Source organism: Podarcis erhardii, assembly GCF_964252035.2.
Source record: "Podarcis erhardii genome assembly, chromosome: 1".
NCBI classification, from domain to species: domain Eukaryota; kingdom Metazoa; phylum Chordata; class Lepidosauria; order Squamata; family Lacertidae; genus Podarcis; species Podarcis erhardii.
The window spans coordinates 8,291,770-8,312,286 of NC_138497.1; the positions used below are offsets into that span (position 1 = coordinate 8,291,770).

General features: G+C 45.0%; 2 protein-coding genes across 2 annotated transcripts in view; both read right to left on the reverse strand.

The window, feature by feature from the left end:
* The window catches only part of LOC309343863 (potassium channel, subfamily K, member 16-like), a 104,673-nt gene that overhangs the window by 27,102 nt on the left and 57,054 nt on the right, over positions 1-20,517 (reverse strand). The window lies entirely within an intron of this gene.
* LOC309343856 (potassium channel, subfamily K, member 16-like) lies at positions 736-19,969 on the reverse strand. Its single transcript, XM_081865997.1, has 6 exons — positions 19,847-19,969; positions 16,256-16,456; positions 14,694-14,814; positions 8,207-8,381; positions 7,095-7,246; positions 736-1,327 (listed from the first exon to the last, which is right to left on the reverse strand). Exons 2-6 carry the CDS (start codon positions 16,448-16,450, stop codon positions 1,161-1,163), a joined length of 810 nt encoding a protein of 269 aa, XP_081722123.1. The 5' UTR covers positions 16,451-16,456; positions 19,847-19,969; the 3' UTR covers positions 736-1,160.

The window sequence follows — 20,517 nt, forward strand, 5'->3', positions numbered from 1 at the left end:
ACTTAAATAGTTAATGAATGAGATACCAGTGACTGGGGAAACACCCAGTCACTGGTATCTCATTCATTCTGAAAAGTTCTGAAAAAAGGCCTATATCACATTGATTCTGAAGAAGAATGCTGGCTCACTTTTAGTTAAAAATTATAGGCCAATTTCTTTTTAAAATAATAATTATAAATTATCAGCCAACATGCTAACCAAATGAAGAGGGTTTTAGTGGACTTAATTCGTCAAGATCAAGCAGGTTTCTTGCCAGGCCACCAGATGAAGGATAAAATAAGAAATATCATTGATATCATAGACTATCTAGAGGTCGGGAATGAGAAACAAGCAGCTTTAATGTTCATAGATGCAGAAAAGGCCTTTGATAATATTTCATTGACTTTTATGAAGAAGATGATAGAAATGATGAACATCAGGGAGGCTTTTGGTAGAGGTATGGAGGCAATTTACTCAGACCAACAAGCTATGCTGATTGCGAATAATGGGATTATGGAAAAATGTAAAATAATGAAAGGGACAAGGCAAGCGTGCCCCCCGTCACCATTATTATTTATTTTGGTGTTAGAGACCTTAGCGAGAAAAATACGATTCTCTTCCTTATGGTGTGTTTCATCTCCTTTCATTGGTTTGAGTCCTCCCCTCCAGAGCAGGAGAAAGCAAGCATGCTCCCTCTTACATGTGATAGCCCTTGAGATATTTGAAGAAAGCTCTCATATCTCTCCCAGTCCCCTCTTTTCCAGAATAAAAATACCCAGCTCCTTCAACCACTCCTCATAAGGCTTGGTTTCCAGACTTTTGATCATCTTGGTTGCTCTCCACTGCACACATTCCAGTTTTGAGAATCCAAGTAAGAGCCTCCCTTTTTCTCCTTGTTGCTAAAAAAATTATCAAAGCACAATATATATTTTGTAATGAAGAGACATTATAATCCGATGCAGAAAACCCAGCTATTTCACAGTTTATTAGGAATTACTTTAACTTATAGACCAGCTAGCCAATTTTCTAAGGAATCACTTGAATGTCATAATGCCATATAATTATAAAAAGCTCGGGGGAGGTTCTTGAGTATAGCTGATTTTTATGTCCGTCTCCACCAGAATACAAAGATAAATTCTCCTCCAGTGGAAATGTAGCAAACTGACGCCTTTTGGGCAGTGTTAGTTTTGCCCACTACTGTCTTTTCGTGAGCTTGCTTTTGGATCCGCAGGTGCCAGTAATGATGATACCAGTTCAAACAACACAGTTATCCAGGCCAGACCCATGACGATCCAAAAGGATGCGATCGTCCGGTAGCCCGGAATATACGTCCTGTCATGCTTCCTCCCTGAAAACACATAGAAAAGCAACAATAATGTGTGAGGAGGTGATTTAAGGACTCACCAATTCAGTTTATCTAAACTTCGTTAGCTCACATTCACAGCATACATTTAAAAGACATTTCTACCACTGAAGTGTGAGAAGATGAACACAGGAAACTGCTAATGTCTTTATAATTGCCTATTCGTCACAGTTTGGGCTCATGATGATGTTTGAGCCTGTAAAGGCTTTGGTGTGGTTGCACTGTCGATTTGCAAGCCCCCTCCATAGAGGCTGGCTCATCTCACTGTCCTCGGAGCTTGCTTATATCCAAACAGACCAGGGAGATTTTGATAGGCGACATTTTCCCAAGCATGGGCAAAATGCACAACCCCTCCCTCCTGCTTCTGCAGGGGAAAGAAAATAAGTCAGAAATCTATTTACATGATGTTTATTTCTGACATTACAGCACTAGAGAAAAACACGTCCTTTCAGTTCAGTTCTTCCAGCAAATCTGACAAACTTCCTGAACATGCGCACACAGAAGGTTTCAAGTTACACTCTTCACAAAGACTTATCCAGCCTGTGAACGTCCTGGGAAATTCTTCTTTCCCACAGATAAGTGCATCATGTGGTGTCAACAATCTGGCTGTCTGCAGCGGTGATGTTTCAATATATTGACATCTTCCCCCATATGAATCATTGTTAGCTGCGGACAAAGCTTGATCCAGAGAAGAAAACAAACAGTTGTTATACATGTAACAATCCCCTGTCGTTTCAGTTCCACCCTTGGAACTACCCGCCACTGGTTTCACCAATGCAATTCTCTGGTTGTCTGATTTCCAAGGAATGAGTGCTTCTGTATTACCTTGGTTAGGGAACGTTGTGTTATGCTTAGCAACTCCCTGTTGTGTCTTTGTCTCTGACTTAGACACAGCTTCAACCTGTCTTGAGTTGTCAACAATAGTAACACATGCAACAGCTGAGTTAGCAAACTCTTTTGAATACCTCTTGGGTGGTAAGCCCTTTGTGATTCTCTCAGACCTGCGTATGAGGTGTTGATCCTCTTTGCTGACTTGCTCAGTCTCAGGACTTTTCGAAGAACCAGTTCCAATAGTAAACAGTAGGTCATCCTTAACCTGTGAAGATCTAGCTTTTGTGTGTGAACCTTTCTCAATAACTGTGTCAACAGAACTCTCTGAGCTTTCTGTGTCACTTTCAGTATCACTATAATCAGAATAATCAAATTCATCATCTGAATCATCAGCAGTGGGATATGTGTGAAAAATTACTCTCTCCTGTCCAGGAGCACTCTCTAGAAATTTTGTGAGAATCACCTGACCAGATTCAGACAAAATTACTCTGTAGAGACCCTTTTCATAATCCACAAGAATGCCTCTGGCATTCTTCACCCCATCTGGAGTTTCTGTTCTGATTTGAGATCCAAAAACCCTAAAATGTGAGACAGAAGGTTTTCTGCGGAACAGCCTCTCAAAAGGAGAACATTCCATACCTTTTGAAACCTTTCTCACCCAAGTGTAACAAGATAAAGATTCAGCCCAAAACTCATCTGGCAAGTGTGAACTCAGCAATTGTGCCTTCATGAACACCTTGTTCACTTTTACACACACAGTTTTGTTCCATGCAGCTTCTGAAACAGCAACCTTGTGCTCTCTCCCTTGATTCTCAAGGAAATCCTGAAAATCCTGTGAAAGAAAAATTGGCTTCTCATCTGTGTAAAGAAAATCAATATTAGCATCATGAACATTCTTAACCTTATCACAAAACTCCTTAAACCTTTCTAAGGTTTCTCTGGGAGATCTCAATGTGTAAATCCATACATATTGAGAAAAATGATCAACAAATACAAGATCGTATTTTGCATTGCCTCTAGAAGGTGCTAAAGGACCAATTACATCAGCATGAACTCGCTGAAAAACTTTGTTAATCTTTGTTGCCTTTCCTCTCGTGTCTTCTTTCGAGATACCTGCAAGAGAAAGCATTTTAGATTCACATGCTGTGCACATTTTATAATTCGATTCCTCAAATGTCAACAGATACAGCCCGTCTTTCTCTCTGGCAGAAAGATACAGCTCTCCATCTTTGTAGATTTTGCAACTTTCCTCATCATAGGATAACACCAGTTTCTTCTTAGTGATTTGAGAAACACTCAGCAAATTGTACTTTAAACCTGGAACAAAATAAACATTGTTTATAGTCAAGTTCAGGCTTTCTAGATACACAGTTCCAATCCTGGTTGCTTCCATTTCCTGACCATTGGCCAATTTCACAGTGAAGCGTTGCTTCTCAAATGTAGAAAACAGTTCTCAATGTGATGTCATGTGTTGCGTGCACCCTATGTCATTATAAATGAGTTCTCCACGGATGCTGTGGCTTTTAGTGACATCAAAGCCATATCTGGTTTTGCCTGGGACTGGGTACGACCTTTGCTTGAAGTCTGAGGCTTTACAGAGCTCCCTCTAGTTCCTTTCTCCTGACGTGGTGTCTCCTGACAAACAGCGTTCTGAGCTACAGCTTTCTCCTCTGTAGCAATAGTAGTGGGGGTGCTTGATTCCCGAGCTTCACTCCCCCCATCAGCAACAGCCATTGCAGCAGTAGCAGGATCATTAACAGCAACAGCAGCAACAGTCCCTTCACTTCCTTGTTGTGGCTCAAAGCTCCTCCCAGCTTTCGATGAGCTCTCAAGAATTGGGCTAGCTTCATCTTGGCTCTCCCCCTTTGGCGCAACCAATTCTCGGTCCTTGCTTCCCACCCCAGCTTCACAAGCTTTGCGGAGTGACTCTCAAGCGACCCTTGGTTCTGCTGCACCCTTTAGGACTGGCTCAAGATAAGCGTCAACATTTTCTGCCAAAATTCTCAGGACACGCTGCTTCAATTCACTTTGAAGTGCAGCCTTCTTCCCCTGTGCTTGTACAGCAACAGGCTGTGGGGTTTGTACTAAGTCCCATAATTGCTCTCCCACCAGCAAAAATTCCATTGCAAATGACCATTCTAGCCAGTTTTGGCTATTCAGTTTCTGAGATAACAGCCATCTTTAATCCCAAACTGCAGCTTCAGCTACAAGCTGGAAAATCCAATAGTCTATTGCCTGTTTACAAGCTGCTTTGCACCTGGCAGTCAGCCTCTGCTGCCTGGAATTTTCCCTTCCACAGAGAATCTGTAAACAATAAGCCTTCGCTGCAATCCAACAGCAATCAGCAAGCTGCGCTCTTCTTGGAAAGTCCCCTTTCCAACAGTTTGTTTACAACAAGTGTCACTGAAAAACACAGCCTTGCTTTCACTTTTGAAGCTTCTATTCTCTCTATGCTTTTTAAACTAACCAGCTCATAAATTTAGCTCAAAAAGTACTCACGACTTGTCGCATAGCAACGGAACTTCTTATCAGCTCTGGAATGCGAAGTATGTGGCCTCTCTGCTCTGTTTTATCCAAAACAGGAGCCTTTTTTTCTCAGGGAACCGAAGACTTTTCAATTTGCGTTCACCATCCAGCCATAAATCAGCATCGCAGAGGTCCGTGGATCGCTGCTTATCAGCAAAAAAAATCGTCTCCCACCTGGTGCTCAGCTGTCTTGTTGTTGCAACCATCCTCTGCTACCACTTGTCAATTTGCAAGCCCCCTCCACAGAGGCTGGCCCTTCTCACTGTCCTCGGAGCTTGCTTACCGGTAACCTCCTCTGGCTGATATCCAGACAGACCAGGGAGATTTTGATAGGCGACATTTTCCCAAGCATAGGCAAAATGCACAACCCCTCCCTCCTGCTTCCACAGGGGAAAGAAAATAAGTCAGAAATCTATTTACATGATGTTTATTTCTGACATTACAGCACTAGAGAAAAACATGTCCTTTCAGTTCAGTTCTTCCAGCAAGTCTGACAAACTTTCCAAATTTCCAGCAAACTGACCAAATTTCCAATCAGTGCACATCCTGTAACTTCCTGCTCAATGATGATGATGATGATGATATTAATAATAACTTCCTGCTTAATAATAGTAATAACAACAATAATAATTTTATTTGTACCCCACCCATCTGACTGGGTTTCCCCAGCCACTCTGGGAGCATATATCAAAACATTATAAAACATACAACATTATAAAGTTCCCTATACAGGGTTGCCTTCAGATGTCTTCTAAAGGTTGTGTCGTTTGTTATCTTCTTGACATCTTCCTGGTTCCTTGTAACCTCACTTCTTGCAGTGAGGGACCCACCACAGATGGACCTCAGTGTCTGGGCTGAATAATGGGGATGGAGTTGCAGTTTCAGCCAAGAAAAAGGTGCAAAATCACTGTCCAGGAAAACATACTGGGCATTTTCTTTTCTTTCAAGTTTGATGCATCCAGGCCAACCTTCTGCAATGCAGGAATCTCAGCTAAAGCATCCATGAGGAGGCCATCCAACCTCTGCTTAAAATACCCCAGGGAAAGGGTCCACCACCTCTCATGGGAGTCTATTGCACAGCCAAACCGCTCTTTCTGTCTGAAAGGCCCTTGATCATCTTGGCTGCCCTTCTCTGCACATGTTCCAACTTGTCAACAGCTTTCTTAAACTGTGGTGCCCAGAACTGGACACAGTATTCTAGGTGTGGTTTGACCAAGGCAGGATAGAATAGTACTATTATTTCTCTTGATCTGGACACTATACTTCTGTTGATGCAGCCTAGAATACTGTTAGCTTTTTTTTTTGCTACTGCATCACACGCTTGACTCATGTTAAGCTTGTGGCCCACCAAGACCCCTAGATCCTTTTCACATGTACTGCTAGTAAACCAGGTGTTCCCCATCCTATATCTGTGCAGCTGGTTTTTCTTGACTAAGCGCAGAACCTTACATTTGTCCCTATTGAAATGCATTCGTTAGCTTGTGCCCAGTTCTCCAAACTGTTAAGGTTATTTTGAATTGATTCTGTGTACGCCACAACAGCAGCAAGAATACTTATTGCAAAGTATTGGAAATCACAAGATCTACCCACCCGGGAAGAATGGCAGACGAAGGTGATGGAATATATGGAACTGGCTGAGATAACTGGCAGAATCCGGGACCAAGGAGAAGAGTCGGTGGAAGAAGATTGGAAAAAAAATAAAGTTTATCTTCAAAAATATTGTAAAATTAAGGATTGTTAGAAAGATGTTGGAAAAAGAAAATTATGTGGTTTTGGCAGAAATGATATAAAGGATTAAGTAAAAATGAATTGATGAAAGAGAGAACGTAAAATTACAGTATATTAAAACAAATTATTAAGATAAAAACAAGGTTGGAAGGATTTGCTGAAATAACAATTTGAATTAGAATACAAAAATGGGAGGTGTGAGGAGGTCAAGGAAATAAGTAAAGGAAGAAAGCTATGTAAAGGTTTGATTTGTTCTTTTTCTTTTTTAAATGATTGTATTTTTTCTGTCTTTTTTCTTTTTCTTTTTTCTCTTTTTTCTTTTTGTAACCTTTAAAATTTTGAATAAATATTATTTAAATATATATATATATATATATATATTGAATTGATTCTGTCTTCTGTGGCATTAGCTACCCCTCCAAGTTCAGTGTCAGCTGTACATTTGAGAAGCATCCTCTCAGTTCATTCAACCATGCATTTATAAAGACGTTGAACAACAACAGGCCCAGAACAGAACCTGGTGGCACCCTACTTGTCACTGAACTGAGCTTTCATATTTTTCAGTAGAACAGATTGGTTCCCACTAGTACCTTGAGGCCACAGATGACCTAGTATTATCTGTAGAACCTGTTAAGCCCACAATACGAAAGTATTTTGAAAGCCTTACCTATTAGATAGTCTCCAAAACCAATGGTGCTGAGGGTAATAAATGTATAATAGACAGCTTCATAATAAGCCCAACCCTCCATCCATTGAAAGAAGAATGATGGCAAAATAAGAAACATTAGAAGTCCCAGAACCACGAAGATGAAAATGTATCTTGCTGATTTCTGAAAGATAAAGCAAGAAAAGAAAAGACAAGGGCACTTTGATGCAATAGAGCTCAGTTATCTTGACCTTCAGCCATGCATAGGGATTTTGACTTCATTTGGAGCACAATACCCAGTTCTCTGTTCACAGGCAATTGCTTGCTTCACATCTTCTCACTTGGAGCCTGCATTCTTTTCTTTTGGGTTGCTGTGTGGGTAACCTCCAATCTAGGAAGCTCCTTTTAAATTTCTCCAAGACACGCTCCAGGAGAGGAGATGGTGGCTGGTTTGGCCACAAACTAAGGCATGGTTTGGCTTAGCATGTTGTCCAAACTCAGGCTCATTGTTTTTGCCTCCTCCAGACAAACCACAAGTTGTAAACAAAACAGAAACCATCGTTTTAGAAAGAGGCAAGTATCTAAAAGCCTTGGTCTGTCGTAATCCTGTGTTAATTTGGCAAACTTGATTTTCTAAACATTGAAAAAAATGGCGATGATTCAATTTTTGTTCAGTTGTATGTTGTTGCATATACCCTCATATCCAAGAACCCATGAGTTTCTCTCATTTCTGTTTGAAGGCAGAGCTCAAATTTGTCTTCCTCAATTATTTAGAGGGCATCATGCACATGTCTAATTTATTCTTGTCTTCCACCTAATATAAAAGCAGCTAATTATATAGTGGTACCTTGGGTTACGAACTTAATTCGTTCCAGAGATCCGTTCTTAACCCAAAACCATTCTTAACCTGAGGTACCACTTTAGCTAATGAGGCCTCCTGCTGTGAAAAATAATAGATAAGAGAAGAGATCTGTTGGATCAGGCAAGGGCCCATCAAGTTGAGGATCTTGTTCTCATCGAAGCTGACCAGATGCCCACAGAAAACCTGCATACAGGACCCGAGTGCAGCAGCAGTCTATGTCGGCCTCAGTCTTGTGACTGCTAGATTAGAAACCATCTCTAGATAAAGTAACTGAATTACCTTGTTTTTTTTCTTCCGATACACTTGCTCTGCACACCATTCAAAGATTCCTGAGACTAAAAAGCCAATATAGTTCAAGCAGATGAGGTAGAAGGGGATTCCAAAGAGAGCAAAAATAACACAAAAGATCTGACCTTCTTTCGTTCGGGGACAGAGGTATCCATAGCCTGTTGAAAGATTAAGAAAGAGTTGAAAAGGACATCTGCACCTGTCGATTTGCCAATTACCTTCAGATTTTTTGAGAAACAGATAAGCCCTTTTCTTGGGTATCAGAAGCTGCAGCTTTATGGCCTGAACTTGAAGTACAGATTAGTTTATCCCTAGCACACTTGAATCAACTGTTTGTGCTTCACACCAGAAAGCTTCAATAGAGCTTTCCAAACTGTGTGTCATGACACATTAGTGTGTGGGCTGCAGTGTTCAGGTGTGTCATGTGAACGCTAGAGAGGGGTTATAACTGTTACGATATGAGAGCAACGCAGCTGCAAACTGGCAGCTGGGTGAAAACATCACATGATGTGGCTGACTGTGGGAAAGAATGTTACAGCCAGTTCACAGGGCGATTCACCGGAATTTGCTCTGTGTGTAATATGAGACCTTCCTGTTGCGTATGTAAAGGAAGTCTTACTCACTTGCTTGCTGAAGTCTGAACTGATCGGACATGTTTTCTGTAGTGCTGCAAAGTCAGAAATAAAGAGATGTAAAAGGATTGGTGTTATGTAGTGAAGTTTCACCCTGGGCCAGCAGGGGGATACTGTATATAGTTTTCACTCAGGTCTGTCGATAGTTTTCCCTCAGGTCCGCGTCAGTTATTTTAGGCGGGAACTCTGGGCTGTTGTTGTTACAATGTTGACAGCCGGCTGCCTATAAAAGCAGGCCGGCTGAGCTGTTTGCAGTCAGTTCTATTCCAGCTTACGAAATAAAGAGCTACTTGGAGAAATCGCTGTGTCATCGGCTATGTCAACCCACAACTTAACACTGGCGACGAGGATGGGATAGATGGACATCAGAGCACAGCCAGATGCGGCCAGCCTCTGAACTGAGCTGAATCACAGAGCGAAATCACTGAGCGAAATCACTGGACAGAACCAATTCAGAGCTGACTGTTCTGGCTAGAGCACTGTGTTCCATCCATCGCCCTTCACGCCAGCATCGGAATAATGGCTTCACTTGTGCCTCTACCGCCGTTTGCGCCAGCCTCTGAATCATGGGATTCCTACCTCGCTCGGTTCGACTGCTACCTCCAAGCCAACGAGCTGACAGCAGTATCAAAGGATCGTAAGCGGGGCCTATTCCTCAGCCTCTGTGGGCCTGAGGTGTTTGAGACGGCCCGAGCATTGGTTGCGCCCGAAGCAGTCCAGGCAACACCATGGGACACGATCCAAGAGAAGCTCCGCAACCACTACGCACCAAAGCCGTCCAAGATTGCTGCCCGCCATGCGTTCTACCACCGGAACCAGGCAGAGGGGGAGTCAATCAACAACTACACCACCGCCCTGCGACAGGCTGCAATGCACTGTGAGTTCCGAGACTTAGACGATGCCCTGATGGATCGAATCGTCTGCGGGGTCCGGGACATCCATCTGCAACGGCGTCTCCTCGCCAAGCCAGACCTCACACTGCAGAAAGCCATTGAGGAGGCTGTGGCCTCAGAAGCTGCTGAACGCTCCGCCCAGGAGATCCGCAAGTGCAGCAGCCCGCGTCTTGCTAGGGAGCCAGTTCCGGTGCATCATGAAGAGGCCAGCAGTGATGAGGCATCCTCCAGTGAAGGCGATGACGTGCACCAGACAAAGCGGGAGCACAGGAAGTTCCAACAGAAGTCCAAGGGCCAACCGGAATGTGCCGGCTGCGGAGGCAACCATTCCCGTGCCAAGTGTCGTTTCAGAGACGCCATCTGTAGGAAGTGTTCCAGAAGGGGCCACATCGCTAAGGTCTGCCGATCGGCTCCGTCTGACACCCCCCCTTCATCGACTCACAAGTCCAAGCCTTCACTCCAGTCTGCCAAGGAAAGTTGTTTCGCTCTCACCAACTGCCGCTGCCCGTCTGGAACCACGATTGGCCAAACCGACTCGCCTACGCGACGCAAGCTGAACGTCACGGTGCTCATTGAAGGAGCTCCATGTGACATGGAGATCGACACCGGGTCTGCCCTGTCCATCGTGTCGTGGAGCACCATCAAAAGACTGGTACCCAGAGTGTCCAAAAGGCAACTCGACTCTCACCGCGTACACCTGAGAGACTACCAGGGAAATGACATTCCCGTGGTAGGCGTTGGCCGGTTCCGGATTGCCTTCAAGGATTTTTCGGGCCTGCTCCGGTTGGTGGTGGTCGAAGGTCAGCGGCCAAGCCTCCTAGGGCTAGACTGGTTTGATGCCCTCGGCCTGGAAGTCACCGGCATCAACTGCATCTCTAACGCAGAGACTGAGGGTCTGGTCAAAGACTTTGCCGAGGTTTTTGACGGCACCTTGGGGCAATATACAGGTACGCCCATCTCCTTTAGCCTTGATCCACAAGTCGCCCCCATCAAGCTAAAGCCACGCCGGGTTCCCTTTGCTCTCAAGGCTAAGGTGGACGAACAACTGGACAAACTGATCGCCCAAGGAGTTTTGGAGCCGGTTGACCACGCCAAGTGGGAAACCCCCATCGTCACGCCTGTCAAGCCAGATGGGTCGGTGAGAATCTGCGCTGACTACAAGTGCACGATCAACAAGGCACTTCAGCAGCACGCTTATCCGGTTCCTGTTGTCCAACACCTGCTGCATTCCCTGGGTGAGGGTAAAGTCTTCGCTAAGCTGGACCTTGCCCAAGCCTATCAACAACTGCCAGTCGATGATGCCACTGCTGAAGCTCAGACGATCGTCACCCACCGGGGGGCATTCCGTTGCCGCCGGTTGCAGTTCGGGGTGAGTGTGGCTCCTGGCATTTTCCAAAGCCTTATGGAGCGTCTCCTGCAAGGGCTTCCGGGCGTGGTACCATATTTTGATGACGTCTTGGTGTCTGCAGACTCACACCAGCAGCTGTTCGAGCGCCTCCGTGCCGTGCTGACCAGGTTCCAAGAGGCCGGGCTCAAGGTAAAGAGGGAGAAGTGCCAGATCGCCGTTCCACAGGTAGAGTTCCTGGGCTATCTTATCGATGCCTCCGGCCTTCACCCGACCACATCCAAGATCCGCGCTATCCAGCAGGCCCCCACCCCAAAGAACAAGACGGAGTTGCAGGCGTTCCTGGGGCTGCTGAACTTTTATAACATGTTCCTGCCCCACAAAGCCACAGTGGCTGAGCCTCTTCACCGACTCCTTAGTACAAAGACGCCTTGGGCCTGGGGTCATCGGGAGACGGCGGCCTTCAACGCGGTTAAGGCTCTCCTTTCATCAGACAGTGTGCTGGTACAGTACAGTGAATCCAGGCCGCTGGTCCTTGCCTGCGACGCCTCACCTTTTGGCATCGGTGCTGTCCTTAGTCACCGTTTTCCAGATGGAAGAGAAGCACCACTCGCCTACTTTTCCAGGACACTATCTCTGACGGAACGGAATTACAGCCAGCTCGACAAGGAGGCATTGGCACTTGTGGCTGGAGTGAAGAGGTTCCATGAATACCTCTATGGCAGGACTTTTGACCTCATCACTGACCACAAGCCACTCCTGGGCCTCCTCGCCGGTGATCGTCCAACTCCACCGGTCCTCTCGCCACGCATGCTGCGATGGACTGTTTTCCTGGCTGCCTACCACTACCGGCTCATCCATCGCCCGGGGAAATCGATGGGCCATGCCGACGCCCTCAGCCGTTGCCCTCTTCCAGCATTTGTGGAAGACCCGGCTCCAGCTTCATCGCTCCTTCTGATTGAGGATCTTCCGGCAGCGCCTGTATCAGCTGCCACTGTGGCCTCCGCGTCTGCCCAGGATCGCACCATCAGCCGGGTGCTCAACTGGGTGTGGAGGGGGTGGCCACAAGGGCCTTTTGCATCGGAGTTCCAGCCCTTCGCAACCAGACAACATGAACTCTCAGCTCATCGCGGCTGTCTGCTGTGGGGAGACCGCGTCGTGATTCCCCAGGGACTCCGTCAGCGCGTCCTGGAGGCTCTGCACGTTGGCCACCCGGGAATTGTCAAAATGAAGGCGTTGGCTCGGTGTTACGTCTGGTGGCCTAATATGGACGATGCCATCACTGCCTGGGTGTCCGCCTGTCAAGCATGCCAAGAGTCGAGGCCTGCACCACCGGCAGCTAAGGGACACACCTGGGAGACGCCAAAGACACCCTGGTCGAGGGTGCACATCGATCTGGCTGGCCCCTTTCACGGCCGGACCTTTATGGTAGTGGTGGACGCCTATTCCAAATGGCTGGAGGTCGCCCTGATGCCCTCCACCACTACCGAAGCTGTCATCCGGGTGCTGCGAGGCCTGTTTGCAACGCATGGGTGTCCTGATGTCCTTGTCTCTGACAACGGACCACAGTTCACGTCAGGCACGTTTGAGCGGTATCTTTTGGGACTGGGCATCCGCCATGCCCTAACGGCACCCTTTCATCCATCCAGCAACGGGCAAGCGGAAAGAATGGTGCGCTCAGCAAAAGAGGCACTGGCGCGCCTGGACCGGGGAGACTGGCATGAGCGGGTCGCCGAATACTTGTTCGTGCAACACATCACCCCTCATGCGGCCACAGGGAGGAGTCCTGCTGAACTGCTTATGGGCCGTCGCATCAGGTCACCGCTCGACCGGCTACACCCGGACTTTGCCGTGGCTGAACCACCAGGCTGTGCCAACGCGCCACGGTCATTTGTCCCAGGAAAACAGGTCTTTGCCCGGAACTATGTGGGGGACATTCCTTGGGTGCCAGCCATAGTAGTGGGAGTCACTGGACCTCGCTCGTACCAGGTGGCACTCGAAGACGGACGCTTGTGGCGACGGCACATAGACCAGCTTAGGCGCAGGGTTGGGGACTTGGACACTACCGAGGTGCCCCCAACTGCGCTTGCGGCTCCAGAAGAGACACGTACAGATGGCGAGGCCCCACCTACACCTCCCTCGCAAACTGCCAGCGTGGAGCCGAACCAAGCCGCTTCAGAGGGTCTGCCAGACTTACCACAGACTCAGACCACTCCACTTGCGGAGGCTCCACCCACAGCAGCGGATCCAGGGGAGTTGGTTCCAACGCCACCTAGGGTCGCACCACAGCCTCAGCAAGAACTGTGTGGCCCTCCGGACTTGGCTACCAGTCCCCGGCGGTCTGGCAGAGTTCCCAAGCGCCCAACTTATTTAAAGGACTATGTTGTTGGACATGTATCACTGTTGGTCTAAGTATGGGAAATGTAACCGATATGCTTTTGTGCCTAATTGAACCATTACGCGTAGTGCTGTATATAAGGAAACCATTACGATTGTAACTAACGCCTTATCTCGGTGGGGAGGGGTGTTATGTAGTGAAGTTTCACCCTGGGCCAGCAGGGGGATACTGTATATAGTTTTCACTCAGGTCTGTCGATAGTTTTCCCTCAGGTCCGCGTCAGTTATTTTAGGCGGGAACTCTGGGCTGTTGTTGTTACAATGTTGACAGCCGGCTGCCTATAAAAGCAGGCCGGCTGAGCTGTTTGCAGTCAGTTCTATTCCAGCTTACGAAATAAAGAGCTACTTGGAGAAATCGCTGTGTCATCGGCTATGTCAACCCACAACTTAACAATTTCTGACTATCTCCTTTCCCTGCTAGGGAAGCAAGGAGGGAGGGGGTGTGCATATTCCACACTGGGAAATGTCGCCTATCGAGATCTATCCTGGACTTGCGGGGATTGCAGCCAGGGCAGATCACCGGTAAGCAAGCCAGGAGTCTGGGAGAGTTGCCATCCTCTCCCTAGGAGGCTTGTTTGCCAACAATAACCACCAGTTCACTAGCAAAAGTGAATTACTGTGTCACAAATTGATGCATGTATAAAAAGTGTGTCACCAACATGAAAAGTTTTGAAAGCTCTGGATTAAACAGTGCTAATAAGGTAGGTTCTCCCACTCATTCAGTGCATGGTTTTCTGCATTGAAGGCATTCATCCAGATATAAAGGGTGTGTGGTTTCTTGAGTGTATTTTGTAGCTTACTGGAAAGAAGTTGCAATCCTATGCAAATTTATTGGGGAGCAAGTCTCACTGAATTCATAGGGCTGTGCTGAGAGGGACGGATTTGCATTGGGGGACCTGGCATTGGGTCAGTTGCACAAGGTGGGATTTGAACTTGTTTCCCTAGCCCAACTACTTTCCACAGGATGGTTTTAATAATGGGTTGGCCCCAGAAGGGTGGGGAATAAATAACTAATCAGGGAATGGTCTTGTTGGGCATATAATAAATGAACTTTTATTTGGCCAGAAATGGAAAGACAAAAATGAGATGTGAAGGATGATGAAGGAGCAAAAGCAAAGCCTGCAGCTTTACACAATTTATCTGAGAGCAGTTGAATGCCCTGCATACTATATTCGCGAAGAAGCCAGAACCAAATGACAGTACCTATTGTGCATAACATAGTTCCCACGAAGAAGAAAGAATTAGCGAAATTCCAGCTGCCTTGTTTGTCATGAGGTTGGGTTCCTACTGGATCTATTCCCATCTGAACAGCTGCTATCAGTTTCTGCAATTGAAGGCAAGGCTCAGTTTGAATATTCCAACAATAAGAATAGCCCCTCCTCTGATTATCACCAGATACTGCTAACCAAATCACGATGCATTCAGAAGGGAAGTTCTTGTGGATCAGTTCAGCATGTTCTTCCCCCAGCGGCCAGCCCAATGCTCATGGGAAGCCCACAAACAGGACTCGAGCACAACAGCCCTCCCCTCACTTGTCACCCCCAGTAACTGATAGGCATAGGGCTTACGCACACTCAACTTTTCCTCCACTCTTTCCAGGCAAAGGCCCACACTCCAAGGGGTGCTTGTTGTGGTTTGCACCAAGCTTGGGTTGTTGAGAGGGATGCAGCAGTTTCACCTTCAAAGCTTAGTGATAAAGTAGACTCCTTACACAAGACTTGAAGATGAGTCTTGACTTGTCAGGATGGCAACTTGGGCTTTTTTTCAGCAGGAACTCTCTGGAACTCGGTTCTGGCACCTCTCAAGTAGGCGCCTTTGCCATTATAGGAGAAGGAGGGAGGTGTTCATGGTGAGTTCTGGCAACTTCCGATACCTCTTTTCCTAGAAAAATAGCACTGATGGCAACACTATAACAAGCTGTGTTGTTTATATCTCAAGTTCAATACTAAGTGTTTCTCTCCCTTGACCGCAAGAGAGGGTTTGGTCTTCTTGCTCCAAAAACACACTTTTGTAGCAGTGCATAAATCATTACCCCTTGGCTTGCCTGTCTTCATAAATTCTTTTGGACAGAGTCTGCTTGGAATATTGGCTCTCCCATATTCTCAGTCAACCAAACAATGGTGAGACTACCCCATCTCCCACCCTCTGGTCTAAGGCACAAACACACTTTTCATGGCAGTTAACCAGACAATGATTCAGCTTTCCTGTGACCTTGATTGGAGTCACCTGTTTTGCAGTTGCTATATGACGTATGTTAAATTATTATTTGCAAAATATGTTTCCCATCAAATACGGTACAAATACTAACAAAACCCTGCTCTTTATAGCTGAATCAGAGTAAACATCAATTTGGGTTTACAATGGATTGCCGTTAACAAGCTGGTTTTCATGAGGAAAGCCCCAGAGTAACGAAATGGTGCTCAGACACGGAGCTTTAAATCATGGCCAGGCCTGGAGCGAGTGGAGGAAAGCTCAGTGTGGAGAAGCCCATGCTGCCTCCAACAGTGTTGGCAGAACACAGCCATAATGTCTAGTAGCCATTCCTTGTCTTATCCTCCATCAATTTGCCTAATCCTCCATGGAGATAAATTTTCACATGCAGAAAGAAGGGTGAGTCCTTAAGGCTTTATGCTGGCCACTGATTCGGTCCCCACCTCAATTCTCACCTCCTAAACTGTATTCCCCCCATATATACTTTCTGACCTCCTAACCTCTGGTGCCATGCCACAGTCATCCCTTTCAGTCTTGCTGAAGTAATGCCTTACCTGAATGAAATACTCCACGTCTTCTGGGCTGAGATTGGGGTAGTTCGAAAAAAATTCCCCTTTCAGACGAAAAATTTCCTCTTTTACAGATTTGTGGTGATCATTCTCCAGAATCTCGAAGACAAAGGAACCCATCACCACGTAAGTCATGAAGCCAGCCAGCAGTAGGGCGCCCTGAACTTTGTTCACACGCATGTTGTTCTGTGTGAGAATGAGCGCCACGGAAGAAGCAGACACAAGAGCGACTATAGTTTAGTAAGTAAGTCCATATTTTTCTTGACCCAGACTCAAGCGTACAGCCCCATAGCTGGGCACTCTCCATAGCTGGGCCCAAGCTAACCAAATGAATTTTAACAGGCTCAAATGTACAGTTCTGCACTTAGGCAGGAAGAACCAGATGCACAAATAGAAGATGGTTTCCTAGCAGTACATGTGAACAGGATCCAGGGGTCTTGGTGGACCACAAGCTGAATATGAGTCAACAGTGTGATATTAATACCATGAGATTTATCTAAATTAGCATCATTAAACATCAACAAAATATATCATGAGGTATCAGTGGATATCGACAAATGGCAGTCATTGAACCTGACTCTGTGGGGGAAAGTCAGTGCTCTTGAAATGAACATAATAGCTAGACTAGTTTATATCTTAAGATAAAGGAAAACATTATGAAAATGGTATATAGATGGTATATCACTCCCGTTAAATTAGCAAAAATGTATAAGACATGTAACAAATGTTGGAAATGTAAGGAAAGGGAAGGGTCATTTTATCATATGTGGTGGGAGTGTAAGAAAGTAAAAGGCTTCTGGGAAATGATATATAATGAGTTCAAAAAGATGTTTAAATATACATTTGTGAAGAAACCAGAAGCCTTTTTGTTAGGAATTACAGGAAGAGAAATTAATAGAAGTGATTATAAACTTTTTCAATATGCAGTGACTGCGGCAAGAATTTTAATGGCTCAAAAATGGAAACAAGAAGAATTACCAACATTGGAAGAATGGAGATGGAAACTGACGGACTTTGCTGAATTAGATAAACTGACAGGAAAAATTAGATGCCAAAAAGATCACAAGTTCACACAGGACTGGAGAAAGTTTACGATTTATCTGGAAAATATTTGTGATGAACAGACAACGCTAGTTGGATTTAAAGAGGCTTTGTGAGGAGAAAGGGTATTGTAAGAGGGAAAAGAGCTGTAAAGATTTATTAACTGGCAATACAATTATAAAGGAAATGTGAATCAAATTTAAAATTATGAGGATTGTGGAGGGAGCGGGGGAAAGTCTAACAGAATTTTGTATTATATTGGATACGAATGTGTTATTTAAACTTGTAAAAGAAAAATTTTCTTAAAAAATTAATAATAATAAATATATATATATATCTTAAGAGGAAACTGGGAGGGGTGGCTAACACCCCAGAGGACAGGATCACACTTCAAAACGACCTTGACAGATTAGAGAACTGGGCCAAAACAAACAAGATAAATTTTAACAGGGAGAAATGTAAAGTATTGCACTTGGGCAAAAAAAATGAGAGGCACAAATACAAGATGGGTGACACCTGGCTTGAGAGCAGTACATGTGAAAAGGATCTAGGAGTCTTGGTTGACCACAAACTTGACATGAGCCAACAGTGTGATGCGGCAGCTAAAAAAGCCAATGCAATTCTGGGCTGCATCAATAGGAGTATAGCATCTAGATCAAGGGAAGTAATAGTGCCACTGTATTCTGCTCTGGTCAGACCTCACCTGGAGTACTGTGTCCAGTTCTGGGCACCACAGTTCAAGAAGCACACTGACAAACTGGAACGTGTCCAGAGGAGGGCAACCAAAATGGTCAAAGGCCTGGAAACGATGCCTTATGAGGAACGGCTAAGGGAGCTGGGCATGTTTAGCCTGGAGAAGAGGAGGTTAAGGGGTGATATGATAGCCATGTTCAAATATATAAAAGGATGTCACATAGAGGAGGGAGAAAGGTTGTTTTCTGCTGCTCCAGAGAAGCGGACACGGAGCAATGGTTCCAAACTACAAGAAAAAAGATTCCACCTAAACATTAGGAGGAACTTCCTGACAGTGAGAGCTGTTTGACAGTGGAATTTGCTGCCAAGGAGTGTGGTGCAGTCTCCTTCTTTGGAGGTCTTTAAGCAGAGGCTTGACAACCATATGTCAGGAGTACTCTGATGGTGTTTCCTGCTTGGCAGGGGGTTGGACTCGATGGCCCTTGTGGTCTCTTCCAACTCTATGATTCTATGAATTCCAATTCACATACTAAGAAATGGTTGTATGGAAGAGGTGGATGAATTTGGGTATATTAATGTTAGAGAAGATGGTAAACGAAGAGGATGTATTATATATATATTCTGTTTTAGAAGACAGATTAAGATTACCTTCAAATGCTCAATGGCAATATCTCCAGATTGATTAATTCTCATGCAACAAAAAGGGGCCATCAACAAATATAAATCTTTGTTACTAGCAAACCATTTAATATACAGGTATTGAGGGAGGGATGGAATAAAGAATTAGAGACCTCAGTTTCGAGCTCACAGTGGGAAACTCTTTTAAGTGCTTTAACAGGGGATCTCTGGACCTTAAATTGAGGTTCATACAACAAAAATAATATATTGAATATACTGGACCCCATTATGTTTGTTTAAAAAAGGGCTATCTAAGTTATCTAACTGTTGGAGGTGCAATCAGTACAATGTTTTCCCAAAACCTATGTGTTTTTCATTGTCCTATATTGAAAGATTTTAGGCAGATGGTAACAGAAACTATCAACAGAACTGTACGGAATAATCTGACATTTACAGTGCAAAATGTCCTTTTGAATTGTATACCCAGCACATGGAACCGTACAAAAGGACAATATGACTTTGCCTTCTACGTGGTTAAAAAAAAATGTCTCTAGAAAATGATTGCAAGGAAGGTCTCAGATGACAAAACCATATGTGAATATGATGCTTGAAAAACTAGAAAAAGGAGTATTTTGAAAAATGTGCTTCCTGTTGTATAGGTGTCTAAAATAAAAGATTATACTGACTGTGAAAAAACAAAACAAAAAAAATTCCTTCCAGTAGCACCTTAAAGACCAACTAAGTCAGTTCTTGGTATGAGCTTTCGTGTGCATGCACACTTCTTCAGATACACTGAAACAGAAGTTTCCAGACCCTTCTGTTTCAGTGTATCTGAAGAAGTGTGCATGCACACGAAAGCTCATACCAAGAACTGACTTAGTTGGTCTTTAAGGTGCTACTGGAAGGAATTTTTTTTGTTTTGACTATGGCAGACCAACACGGCTACCTATCTGTAACTGTGAAAAAACAACACTGCTTCAATGACTTCTTGGGAAAGTCGTTTGGAGTGTTAGGACACTGCATGTCATAATGCATTTTCTCTTTCTGGGTTTGGTTTGGGTTTTTTTAAGAAATACAGTTCATTGGGAAACATGGAGGGAGAAAACCAGGAGGTTTTGTCATGGTGGAGCTAGTGTGTTTTCCCACATCCATAACCAGCCCAGGGGTTATTTGGAGGAGGGAATTGAAAGGAGCGGAGAGGTCTTTGCTTGGCTCCTCACTCACCCTGACAGGGTCCTTTGATTCCAATTCTTCTTAAATGATCCACTTCAACTTCCAATATCTGATGGGAGAGTCTCAGTGCTTCCCTTTCACTGGGTAGCTATTTGTTAGGAGCAGTTAACACACACACCTCATGGACTCTATGAGGTCATGGGTATATTAACCCTCTTTTGTGGACTGGCTTACCTGGTCCTCTGTGAGGTCACCCCCTCTGTACCAGCTGTGCTGCTGAAAGCATCCAGGTCTGAGAGACTGGTGGGAAGATCAGCCTTCAATATTTTAGAAAATTACAGGGAGCAAGCTTGATCTATTGTTACATCCAGCAATGGGAATGCTCATCAGATTTGCAGTTGGCACCAAACTGGGAGGGGTAGCTAATGCCACAGAAGAAAGAATCAGAATTTAGGGTTGCCATTTGTCCAGGACATGCCCTCTATTTCATGAGCAATGTCATCATAGTGATCCATAGTTAAAAGCATAAGTTGGCAAATGTGTCCTCTTTTTTGCAACCCTACATTGAGCCCCAGCTAACAAAATGAATTTCAATAGGGACAAATTTTTGGTTCTTCACTTAGGAAGGAAGAACAAGATACACAAATATGGGGGACACCTGGTTTACTAGCAGTACATGCAAAAAGGAACTAGGAGTTTTGGTGGACCACACGCTAAACATG